At 33.1% G+C, this 12,359-nt stretch overlaps 2 protein-coding genes across 2 annotated transcripts; both read right to left on the minus strand.

The window, feature by feature from the left end:
* Positions 1-2,439: 2,439 nt before the first annotated feature.
* On the minus strand, positions 2,440-3,365 carry LOC141676943 (small ribosomal subunit protein bTHXc). Its single transcript, XM_074482657.1, has 3 exons — positions 3,158-3,365; positions 2,816-2,880; positions 2,440-2,694 (listed from the first exon to the last, which is right to left on the minus strand). Exons 1-3 carry the CDS (start codon positions 3,318-3,320, stop codon positions 2,560-2,562), a joined length of 363 nt encoding a protein of 120 aa, XP_074338758.1. The 5' UTR covers positions 3,321-3,365; the 3' UTR covers positions 2,440-2,559.
* A 1,985-nt stretch (positions 3,366-5,350) lies between these two features.
* LOC141677229 (auxin transporter-like protein 2) lies at positions 5,351-9,391 on the minus strand. Its single transcript, XM_074483057.1, has 9 exons — positions 8,934-9,391; positions 8,583-8,775; positions 8,211-8,396; positions 7,989-8,101; positions 7,694-7,877; positions 7,464-7,561; positions 6,562-6,769; positions 6,187-6,444; positions 5,351-5,805 (listed from the first exon to the last, which is right to left on the minus strand). Exons 2-9 carry the CDS (start codon positions 8,751-8,753, stop codon positions 5,602-5,604), a joined length of 1,422 nt encoding a protein of 473 aa, XP_074339158.1. The 5' UTR covers positions 8,754-8,775; positions 8,934-9,391; the 3' UTR covers positions 5,351-5,601.
* Positions 9,392-12,359: the final 2,968 nt, after the last annotated feature.

A 12,359-nucleotide genomic window follows, 5' to 3' on the forward strand; every position in this document is an offset into this window, starting at 1 on the left:
TTATCAACAACTGAATGGAGGAAGCTGCAAACATTCACGGACCTATGAAAACCATTCAGAAACTCTGATTGCTAAAGAGTAACAAGTATATAGACCTATACCAGGTCATACTAATTAACAAGTACCAGCGAATAGTCATAATATTAAAGACAAATACTTGCAAAAAATGTTGGCCAAGACACCCTAGTACCCTACCAACAGAAGGTCACAGCAGGTGCAGTTATGTCTATAGCTGATTAATAACGCCATTTAACACCATTTAAAAACGCTGTTAATGACTGAATATGAGTCAACATAAAGCTCCTATACATCTTTTTCCAAAAATCATCTACATGTATAAAATGTAGCCATGTAATGTCATTTTTCTTCCCCTACTTATTTTTCTATGTTCCCATTGCTTTGTAAGTGCATTCTCAACACTTATCAGTCAGAATGGGACTCTCATATTAAAAGGATGGAAAATTCATTATAACTCGTTTACCGGAAAGGCTCTCGATCACTTCTTTTAAGGCCAGCTATCCAAGCTCTAGGTGTATTTGCATCTTAAACTAATCACTTCGAAATTATGATTTTGGTAAGTTATGAATGTCTACAAGTTCTGTCACATAATTAACCATTTGCAAATAGGCAATCATTCTTCTCAATTTACATGGCCCATGCCGTGTATATATACAACCCCTAGAACACTATCGTTCACATATCTTTCATTCCACCACCTTTCATCAACCTCTAATGAATTTTTGCATCTTCCATAACAATTTACCAATCAGATGATATCAATTAGTTAGTCCTGAAGGATTTACGCTACCAAACTTTACAACTACAAGATAAGTTCGAAAAGACAAGTAGAAAAGACTAGATAGAAAAACATTACTACCTGTTTCCATGTACTTCTTATGTCATCTGATCCCCGCAATAAACTAGGGGACACTCGATATATATGACGTAAAATATGACTCTGCAATTTGCATACAACGATGAGCTCGCTATAGGTTGCAGATGTTTATAATACAGTTATAGAAACTTAGAAAAAGCAAAGAATAATATATGTGTAAACAAATGAAATTGATTAACTAAAGGACCTTTTCAAATAAAAGAAATATATTGCACACTGGTCAGTTAGGTGGGATAAGAAATAATTACAGCGAGGGGATGGAAAATTAATTTGAAATAACTACAATTTCTTGCGAAAGGACTGACTAATTTGAATTAGAAGGCATTTGGGTACACAAAATTTGAAATATATAAAGTGCGTTAGAAAAAAGAGCAACAGAAGAAGGAACTCGAAGCAGCAGGTCAGCAGAAGAATGTGCTTTTCCTTAGTTACCCAGACTCTTCATTTTGCTTCGAGTACCCGTGCGACACTCGGACATGGGTATTGGACACTTGGACACTTGGCCAAAAACATGTAAATTTTTCAGAATATTTCCGAGTCCGACATTTGGATACGAACCCGTGTCCGACACCCATACCTAAGTCCGGGTAACATAGTGCTTTTCAGGTTGACCACTAGCAAACACCACTTTAAAGTGAATTAGATATATTTACTAAGCGACTATCTTAGGAAAGGAAACGCAAAAACTAAAAGAGCATATAGAGCAGCTACGACTAAAATGTTTAAAGAGTCATATCAAACATCTTGTAGAGCTATCTTGTAAGAAACCGGCCATTATTTGTTGTAGATCCCCTTCATTCGGAGGTTGACTTCAGATAAACGCCCACATAAATGTCTATTTTCATATATCTGATATTAACAACTGAATATGTCATAATAGCTGCAAATATTTGTAGACCAAATGTTTGTAAATGAAAACAATTTCAGAAACTCTGATTGCTAATGAGTAGTTCAGCATAACAAGTATGTAAACCTATACCAGGTCTACTAATTAACAAGAAGCAGCGAAGAGTCATAATAATAACAAATACCTGCAAAGAATGTTGGCCAAGACACCCTAGTACCCTACTTAACAGAAGGTTGTAGCAGTCACAGATATGTCTATTGTAGATTAATAACATTAAAAAAATGATTAACGCCATTTAAGTACATTGTAAATGACTGAATATGAGCCAACATAAAGCTCTTATCCATCCTTTTCCAAACATTGTCTAAAAGTATACAATGCAGCCATGCAACGTCATTTTTCTTCTCCCCTCCTTAATTTTCCGAGTTCCGATAGCTTTGTAAGTACATTCTCAACATTTATCAGTAAGAACGGACTTTCATATTAAAAGGGTGGAAAATTCATTATAACTTGCTTACCAGAAAGGCTCTAGATTACTTCTTTACAGGCTTCTAGATTACTTCTTTACAGGCCAGCTATCCAAGCTCCAGGTGTATTTGGATCTTAAACTAATCATTTTGAAGTTATGATGTCAGTAGTAAAGAATGCCTACAAATTATATCACATAATTACACACATTGCAATAACAAAGATCAAGTACCAAACAATAAAAATAACCATACACAAATTTCAATTGCTGACAAGTAGTTCACACATAATAACAGTATTCAGATAATACATGAGCTGAAACTAAAATAAAAAACTACAGCAATGCATTTCAGTTGGAGAACAAAGACTCATCGATTTCGATCTTAACAACTTCACCATCATCGAATTTATCTTTCCTTGGCGGAGCAGGCGGAACTGGCACCCTCGGTGGACCTCTTCCTTTGCTCTTGTTTCTAGGCCTTGCCTACATTACATACAAAAACACCATATATCATCAAAACACACAATTCAAACCCATCAAATACCCAATACAATCACACAAAGATAGAAACTTTTTCACATTCTATCAACAACCCATATCTTACATTTCCGAATGAGTGATTAAAACGCTTCCCTTTTGCAGTCTTCTTGTCTCCTCTCCCACAGTAAACTAAAAATCAAGAACATACACACATTAATTAATTAACCCAATTCAAGCATATTTACATGTATAGCAGAGAGAGAGAGAGAGATTAATCAACCCAATTTAATCTTATTTACATGTATAGGGAGGGGGGGGAGAGAGGGAGAGAGAGAAAGAGAGATTGGGGAGAGAAGGGAGAGAGAGAGAGAGAGAGAGAGAGAGAGATAAGTCAACCCAATTTAAGCTTATTTAAATGTAGAGAGAGAGAGAGAGAGAGAGAGAGAGAGAGAGAGAGAGAGCTTACTAGAGAGATAGGAGGGAGGAGAGAGAGGAGCAACTGAGAGAGAAGTGGTGCAAGAAGTGAAGGATTGGCCTAAAGTTTGTGAATGTGAGGATGAAATGTGAGGAGAGAGAGTGGGTTTAAAGTGAGAAGCCATTGGAGGAACTCCAAGTATGAGTGATGCCATTGTTTCTATCCCCCCTGCTATTTTCTTCACAAGCTCTTTTTTATGTTGACACCATGGATAATAATGAAGATAAGGTGTTTTCTTTTTTGGGCTGTTAATTTACTGGGCTTTTTACGTTTTGGGCTGAATTATCATTTAAAGACCATTACTCATAAATTGTATGGGCCTGATTGATGTTGCTATAGGATACTACAATTGAACATCAACTTTACTCTTCATATTTAAAAGCCCATTTCCTGTTAAAACAATGGGTCATAAAACAATGATTGTGTTGCATTTATATGAATTTGTTTATTATGCTGACTCTATTCTAAAAATCACCGATTTTATCAATTAATTATCTGATTATTTATTTTAATCTGTTCTGTTGATTCGATCTTATAATCCGATTAATCACTGTACATTTTTCTTAAATTAATAAGTTAAGTTTAATAAAATAAATATATATTTTTATTTTATTAATTAAATCCGATTAATGCTCCGATTAATTATTGAAAGATTGTTCTACCGAACAATACCGGTTTCTATTTTTTAGAACAATGAGCTGATCACTTAATGGAATTTTTTTTATAATGAAGAAAGTAAAAAGTAAACATGTAATTTATCGAACACATCACCGTGTGGATTAATTAATTTGTACGAATTCTAGCATAGGATAATTTGGTAGGACCAATTTTACTCATAATCTTTAATGAGATCTTCGAATCTCGCACACTTGATAATCGGATATGAACACTCGTTTTTTTAAAAAATATTTCCGATTCCGATACTTGTAAATGTACTAAACCCTTCTGATCTGAGTTGAAGTGAATTATGGAGTAGTGTGTTAATTCTTTACATAATAGCTGTACAAAGAGCTTGCTGACTGCTGTCACAATCTAGACACATTTTTTAGTTTCCACAACAACTAATTAAAATACTGTATAAAAACAAGAAAATCTTCGATCCTCATATAAATTTACTAACTAGTTGGTGTGACACTTTGACGGATTAATATTATTAACTTGATTATTCTTATAGATCATGTGAAGACTATATGAAAAAGGGTCAAATTTAAGACCCAGAATATACACAATTTATTGGAAGATCAATCATGATCAGAGGATGTAGTAAGAGGTATCGGGAGATAAAATTAATTATTTTTTAATCATTATATTTTTTAAAAGGAAATGGTAGAGATCCCAAATTTTTACACCAAAAAATTCCCCAAATCTAATGTGTCATATGAATATTAGGCAACCTTCCTAATAATAATATGAGACCCCGCGTGCATTTATATGCGCCCATGAATTAAAATCCGTCAGTCAACCACGTAATTTAGTAAATTTTTTGGAAAAGATATTTGGGGTACCTAGTAGTACTCTTTTTGAAAATATATGAAGAATTGAAAGTGTTCCTTAAAATTCAAAAATTTAAAAATATTTTTTTTAAATCGGAACAAAAATTCCTGAATCCGCCCCGACCGCACGTTGTGGATTGAGTGAAGTTCATGCATTTTGATTCATAAATCAATACCATGTGATTCAAGGAGAGAATATAGGGGAAGAAGCACAGACCGGCACGTGAATTAGAGGCAGACAATTGTTTTATATCCATGTGAACGGGTCGGATCCAAGGCCCACTTCCCATTCTCTCCCTGTGTTGAAGAGATTTTATTTTTGATATAGAATCTCATGTATCTTTCTTTTTTTTGAAGCCCACATTATTGCTTTAGTATTACTTAGAAATGGGAAAAAATGCAACATTCACATGTTAATTTTACAATATTATCTTTTTTCATTGAAATTCAAAAGAATCTCGTGACTGCGTACATTTTACTCTTCCGTATGTTCGGCTCGTAGAGCACGATTTCTATCAAATATATTCAGCTCACTCGGTTTGCAGAGTACGATTTCATGAAGAATAGATAGTAGATAAGACGAAATATGACGGTGTATGTCATACTCTTCGTTTTATTTACGTTTTACTCTTCGCATTAAACTAGCATTCTGCGAGCCGAACATAATTCATGTAAATACTTAGAAAAGATCTATATATAAATTGATATGTAGATTTAATAACTTGGCCTAGCATTGATAGCAAAGAAATCATTACAATTCAACCACACTATTCTTTACTAAGGGGGGTGGGGAAAGAACCAAAAATATTATGTAATAATGAAGAAAGATGAAGAAATCCAACACACATCACATGTAGGTGAACTATTTGACACCACCCTATGTATATAATACAAAATATGGAGAGACTTTGCTCAGACTCTGTTTAGTTTCAATGAGTTAACTCAATGATGATGAGGAGGTGCTGGCTTGCATTGGTAGCACTTAGCAAATAGGCCAAATGAGTCAACCTGCCTCACAAAGTTTGTCATGCTAGCCCATCCTCCGAACCCGAATCCGAGCACGAACACCCATACGACGATGAAGATGTTGATCACGTACATTGCCGTCCAGCTAGGTAAGAATTTTGGAGGCTTTTCCGCGGCATTCTGCAGTAATGTTTAGTGCAGAATTTCAGAAAATGAACTGAGTTGATTGCGTCGTAAACTCGGTACAAGTTGGGAAAAATAGGAAAAGGTCACAAATGCAATTATACAGAGGTCAACACCAAGCCAGCTAATTTCAGACATTATACAAGGTTCTAACTAAATGAAAAAGACTTGCTACCTATTTTCCTATCAGTTTCATGTATTACCAAATCCATTCCTTTATTGCAATTGTACACTTTGTATTCAATAATTCAGGCACTGCTTGTTACAATTCTAATATGGGCATCTCAAATTATTGAAGGCACATCTGACCCTCTAAAATTTTACGATAACTATAAAATGTACACTAGTGTAAAATTGAGAGAAAGAATTACAATTTACCTGTCTGGCAGAGGCTTTCCGGTAGGTGAGCATATGAGCTAGAGATGGTATAATGTAGACAGTGAAGCTAACCAAAAGAGCCCCAACTGCAGAATTAATGGGTCCGAAAAATGGAAAGATGATTGCCAAGAACCAGATCGGTATCACCACTGGCAATCTTGCTAGTGCCCTTAGGAAAATGCTCTTTGTGTCGTGCATTCCTATCACCTTCTCCCAAACGAAATACAGTGGTGTGCATGCAAATCCAAATGTTATGAACTGCAATTCAGAAACCATACATGTCTTTATTTGGTCTCAAAAAAGATATTAATTTTCTGAAAGATAAATAACGAGTGCTTTATCTACACTAGTGGAAGTAACAAGTATGAAGTTGACCTGATGAATAAGCATGAGGATCACAGCAGTATCGCGCCAACGTGTCTTAGGGAGGAGGGAGAAGGCATTAGAGTGATCCAATAGCTGATCACCGAAGGCCCAGTAAACAGCAGAAGCCGAAGGAAGTGTCAGGGTGAAAACATAGAGTGTGGCTATTAGGTAGATATACTTGAATTTTTGTGGCTTCCACATTGCGTGCATAATTTCACTGAAAATCGACAATATACCTTTCACGATTAGGTCACAAAATCTAGTTACCGACCACTGTCTTGATAAAATTAGACGACAAAAATATTAATAGTCTAGATAGTAGATATATATAAAAGTCCTCCAATTTATCACTTAAGAGTCCGGGTCTAAACTGAAAGAATCTCTTAACTTTAACATATACTTAAGCATGGTTATTTTGTTAATTATCCAGAACTAGAGTAGGGACTAAACAGAATTTTGATAGGTCAAAATTATTAGGTAAGTAAAGTTTGAGAATATGCTATATCTCAAAAGTATGGGCATTGGATTCTAAACAACAAAGTAGGATGTGAAATAATGTACTCCAAGTCCAAAATACAACTTGCAAGTATATGCCATAAACTATATAATCATGAAGTAAGGATGAAATTAAGTAAAAGAGAAACAAGATCAAGATAATGATGAATATGTAATAGAGTATCTACCACTGTAAAATAAAGGCCCATCAAATTGTTATAATGTTTAGATAAGTAAATGGGGATTGATTTTATTCTCTTCTAGCAAACAGAGGAAAAGTAGTTTCCATGATTCTGTTTTCTGGTAAGAAACTCAATGTGGCCGGCAAAAAGCTGCTAGCAGAAGCAATGAAGAACAAATAGTAACAATAAATAAAGCAAAGAAATGAAATTCTTGGACAGTGATAAAAGACTTACACAGTAACAGCATGACCACCAAAGGTGTATAGTATGTTAGTGGCACCAGTAAAATACAACTCAAGCTTTTGAGGAGCTGAGTGTTTCACATTATCAACCTAAAGAACAAATCAAAACACATACCATTCAAATGATTATCGAGATTAAATTTTACGGTTTTACCATTTAAACGAAACATGTGTATTTATACGAGTCTCTAAGCGGGATAACGAGTATGTCGTATTTTATACCTGGCCATGGGCAAGAGCTGCTATGGTCAAGTACCAAGCAGTGTAAGTTGTCATGCCAAGGCCAAGAAAAGACCAAATCCGGTAGTTGTGAAAGGAGGGTATAAACACAGTAGTTGCACAACAAGCTCCAAATATATAAGTCCAAGTTCTCTTGTCCAAATGGTCATTTATGTAATAGATATTACTGTTCCCAAATCAAAACAAAACAACAATAACTTCAGAAAACAAACAACAAGAATCATTAAGTACTTATTTGTGTCTAAATTCAAGATTTTAATAATAAGTTTTGTTTTACCTTGCACAAGCTATGAGTTGGATAACAGATCCAAACAGCAAGAAAGTACAGTTGAAAGCTAAACCAGCTGCCTTCCAGTATGGTCCCAACAATCCATCAAGAACTTCAAACCACTGACACAGTAATAATAAAAAAAATAATGGGGTTTTCTTATTAGTACTAAATTCATAACTTTATAATTAAAAATCAGAAATATTTTAAAAAAATAAGTAAATGAGTTACCTGAATGACATGGTTCTTGAAACTAACATTTTCTTTCTCCTTTCTGCTTCTATACTCAAGGTAAAGAACACTGATCAGATAAGCAGTCCAGCTACCAACAAGTCCATAGAATATTTGAAACAATATTCCTGATAGAAAACCAAGCTGAGAAAATGAGTATGGCAGTGTCAACAGCACTTGAGCAACCTGCAATCAACATAACACAAAATGGTCAAAAAACCCACAAAAATCTTGAAATTTGTACATGTAAAGTTCTAGTTTTTATCTTCATTTTCTTGGTAAAAAACATAAAAAATCTTGATATTAGTACATGTAAAGTTCAAGTTTTCATTTTTATCTTTATTTTCTTGGTTTGGTTGGGTTTTCACATACTTGATTAGAAGCACAACTGAACCAAGCATCCCAAGAAGAACCTCCATGCCAAAGAAAGCTTTTGATGTTCAAAACAGAAGTATCTTCAACTTCTTTACTTTCCTCTCTGTTTGCTTCATGTTCTGTTTCATTAGCCACAATAGCTTCCTCTGCTTGCTTATTACCCAACATTGTCTTTGATATCAACAAAGATCTGTCAAACACAAAACATGTAAGTTAAAAATTAAAAAAAACCACTTTCACATAAACCAAGAACCATTTAGGCCATTTCCCAGATACTATAAACCCAAAAGAAAAACAAGAACAAAGTTAAAATAAGCATACATATGATGCAAACATGTAAAAATATACCTTATTTGAGATGCAACTTTCTCTTTAGACCAGATCTTATGAAACTATATATATTTATATTGTATGGTTCTTTGTGTTCACAAGCAAACTAAACTAGTTAAAAACTCAAGACAAGTACACTTGAAAAACTGAAAAAAAGGCAAGAGAGTTTTTTAAGAATCCTTGGTTCCAACAATTGACACAACTTTAAATGCTTTCTGCAAACATAATGGCAGTTACAGAAGAAACGGCTACAGAAAATCTTGAAAAAAAGAGACTTAAATGCCTTGTTTGATGTTAAAGGCGGCTAAAGGGTGGCTTAAAAGCATAAAAATGTGTGTATGTTCTGCAGCTACTACTAGTAACAGCCAGCCTCCTCTCTATAAGCCCTCTAAAATGACACACACTTTTGGCTAGTCTATGTGACTACACATATTTATAAACAAGCACCTATGTTGTGTTGTGTATCTATGTACTACATGATCATATGTTCTATCCAAGTACTAGTATTATAATAAGTTTTTGTAACGTGGTTGCAGTTGCAGGAGTACCATCTCAATAAATGAATAATTTAAACCCGTGTTTTAAAAATTTCCGATTTTATCGATTAATCACCCGATTACATATTATAAGGTATTCAGCCGATTCGATTAATCACCGCATAATTTTCTTAAATTAATATATTAAATTTAATAAGTTAAGTATTCTTATGTATTTTTTAAAATACATCTGATTAGTGTTCTGATCAATTGTTATAACATGTTTTCGTCGAATAATTCTGATTCCCGTATTTTAGATCACTAAGTTAAAGTATATTTTTTTATAATTAACAATTTTTTTCTAAATATAAAATATTTTTTTAATACGATAGTGACAATGCATTTTGAGAGGATATATCAAATTCAAATAGTAAGAGTATCTCCGAGGGGGATAGTTATAATTGGTTAGTTAAAATATTGTAAAATAATGGTTAGCTAAAATTTGCTGAATATGTAATATGTTGTGCTTCAATGGTGTTAGCTATATTTCAAAAACAGTATTTTAATATTATTTTCAAATTTAAACGGTACATTGATAAATAAAATTAGCAAATTTCGAGTGTTTCACGTTTGGACTACTCTAATAAGTATGCCCGTGAAAAAAACAGAAAAAATTCATGGCCATTAATTTGTATTCATGCCTATGATGATATGGTACATTGAATTCAATCTACTAATAAAAAATCAGGAAAATATGTCAACTTGCCGGATCACAGAATTGCCAACTTGAGTATACACAGGAGTTAGTGAACATACTATGTTGACCACAAATGTATTTTACCTTTCAACAAGATTTCAGCGATAAAATCTGCAAGTTTTTTAATCACGAAGCTAGTGGAAACCCCCCAAAAATATAATCGAACTAGTTAAATTGGTGGAAACCCCCAAATTTCAAAATCAGAAATCCAATTACATATATAATTCTATGACAATAATACAAGATTTTGAAAGGAACAAATAAAGATGTAATCCAACAAAATAACGAAAAAATCAACAACCTTAATTCAAGTAAATTAAATGATTAAAAATAAACACATACCTCTAAATTTGGATCTGATGTAGATGGAGAAAAGAAAAGAACAGGCGGGAGTGATTGAGCAGGTGATGAGTTGGATAAATATAGAAAACGAGATCGGGATCAACAAATTTGATGTATGGATTCTTGATATTTAAAATTTTACATAACAGGAGTTTATAGTTAATAGTTAGGAAGTTAACGGTTGACGGTTTTCAAAATGATGAATTGCCTTCAATCTTATTAATTATATATGAGATGCATCCCTGTGCATTCATATAAATTAAATTTCATGAATAAGAACAACTATTATTTACTATTTTGGAATATTTTCTTGATTCGTTTTGAACTATGCAACATTTGTTCTTTATAAAATTATACGAAACTTAAATATTTTTCGATTAGATCCGATTAACGATTCTTACAATGCAATAGAGATCAAACTATCGATTTAGTTTAATGTAAAGAAGAGAGGATTCGTTAAACTAGTAAAATGTTAAATTCACCGTCATTTTTTTCATTTTCAGAACAAATATATTATGAAAAGATTATATTATTCTTGCATTAATTTTTTCTAAAATTGTCATGTGCATCCAGCACCTGATAATTTAATTTTTATATAGCTTAATTGCTCTTAAACATAAAAAATAGCTCTTGATTAACATTTTCCTTTCAACCAAGGTGTGAAGGATAAAATGAGTGTAATCTTCCACTTGATGATTTGATGATTCTTGTATTGGGAGTCTCTGTCTTTGATCAAGAGATTTCAGCTGACATAATTATCTTGTTTCTTGCTAATCCAACTTCATTATATTAGTGGGATCTTATTTGTTTAAGACTAAATCTTACATGAAAGGTACAAGTCAAACAATATCCCAAATTGTCTCAAGGCATCAACTATTACTGTTGTTGCAGACAGTTAGAACAGACGTGTTTGGTAAATTCCAAAAATTGTTGTCCGGAAAAGCGTTTTTATCTAAAAGCTGTTGTTAAACTGTTTTCAGTTTTTGCAAAAAGTATCTATCAGCTTCATCATCAAATTTTCTCAAAAACATTATTTTTATATATTATATCTCAAAATATGCATAAATTAAAAAAAAATACCAAACAGTCATCTAATTTTCCTGACAGCACTTTTTTCACTAGAACTTTTTTCTCACAACACAACAGTTTTCAACAGCACTCTCAAACGGAGCCATAGTCACTACCCGTCCGGCTAGGCTCAAGTCTTGACCGAATCAAAAATTTTAATAAAATTTATTTTTGGATTCACGATTTAAGGTTAAAAATAGGTAGAAAAACTCTTTTAAGCCTCAATAAATCTCCCAACTATTTTCAATTTCTGATTCCGTCACTGATCCTACTGCTGCGAAGTCTTCAAATTCGAAATTTTTTCATTTCTTACGGCTTAAGTGTAGTAAAATTTAACATTGTAGCAAGAAACAAACTTGATTATAAGATAATTTGCTCCCTGTCTCAAGGGCATACTTGCAAATTAGTACAAAACAACAATGTTAAAAATTATAATTAATTAGATTGTGTTCTCTTCCCCTGCAACGCATGGATCGTTACTCTCAAGTAGTACTCTAATTTTGTTCACCATATCATTTTTGGTCATTATTAACAGAACGACTCATGTATATAGACGTGTCACGCTTCGAACAGATACGTCATAAGTTGTTATTAGTTCCGTTCATTTCTGTGCCAAAAATGATATTTCCTTTATCCCTCTCAATTGTTATCGTTTGCCATAGACTATCCGACACGCATTTTAAGATAAATAGAAAACATAGTTTTATTACTTTTTTTAAAAAAAAAATCTTTTTCTGAATAAAAGTTTAAACATTCTATTTTTATTCAGAAAAAGAATTTTTTTACAAGTTATTGAACTAT

The sequence above is a fragment of the Apium graveolens genome, chromosome 8 (genome assembly GCF_009905375.1).
Source record: "Apium graveolens cultivar Ventura chromosome 8, ASM990537v1, whole genome shotgun sequence".
Taxonomy (NCBI): domain Eukaryota; kingdom Viridiplantae; phylum Streptophyta; class Magnoliopsida; order Apiales; family Apiaceae; genus Apium; species Apium graveolens.

Coding starts and splice junctions, on each gene's coding strand:
- LOC141676943 (XM_074482657.1), bottom strand. CDS start 3,320: ATGGCATCACTCATACTTGGAGTTCCTCCAATGGCTTCTCACTTTAAA. Junction 2,881..3,157: donor TCCTCCCTCCTATCTCTCTA/GTAAGCTCTCTC, acceptor CTTGATTTTTAG/TTTACTGTGGGAGAGGAGAC. Junction 2,695..2,815: donor TTAATCACTCATTCGGAAAT/GTAAGATATGGG, acceptor TATGTAATGTAG/GCAAGGCCTAGAAACAAGAG.
- LOC141677229 (XM_074483057.1), bottom strand. CDS start 8,753: ATGTTGGGTAATAAGCAAGCAGAGGAAGCTATTGTGGCTAATGAAACA. Junction 7,562..7,693: donor CAGCTCTTGCCCATGGCCAG/GTATAAAATACG, acceptor TTTGTTCTTTAG/GTTGATAATGTGAAACACTC. Junction 5,806..6,186: donor GGAAAGCCTCTGCCAGACAG/GTAAATTGTAAT, acceptor ACATTACTGCAG/AATGCCGCGGAAAAGCCTCC.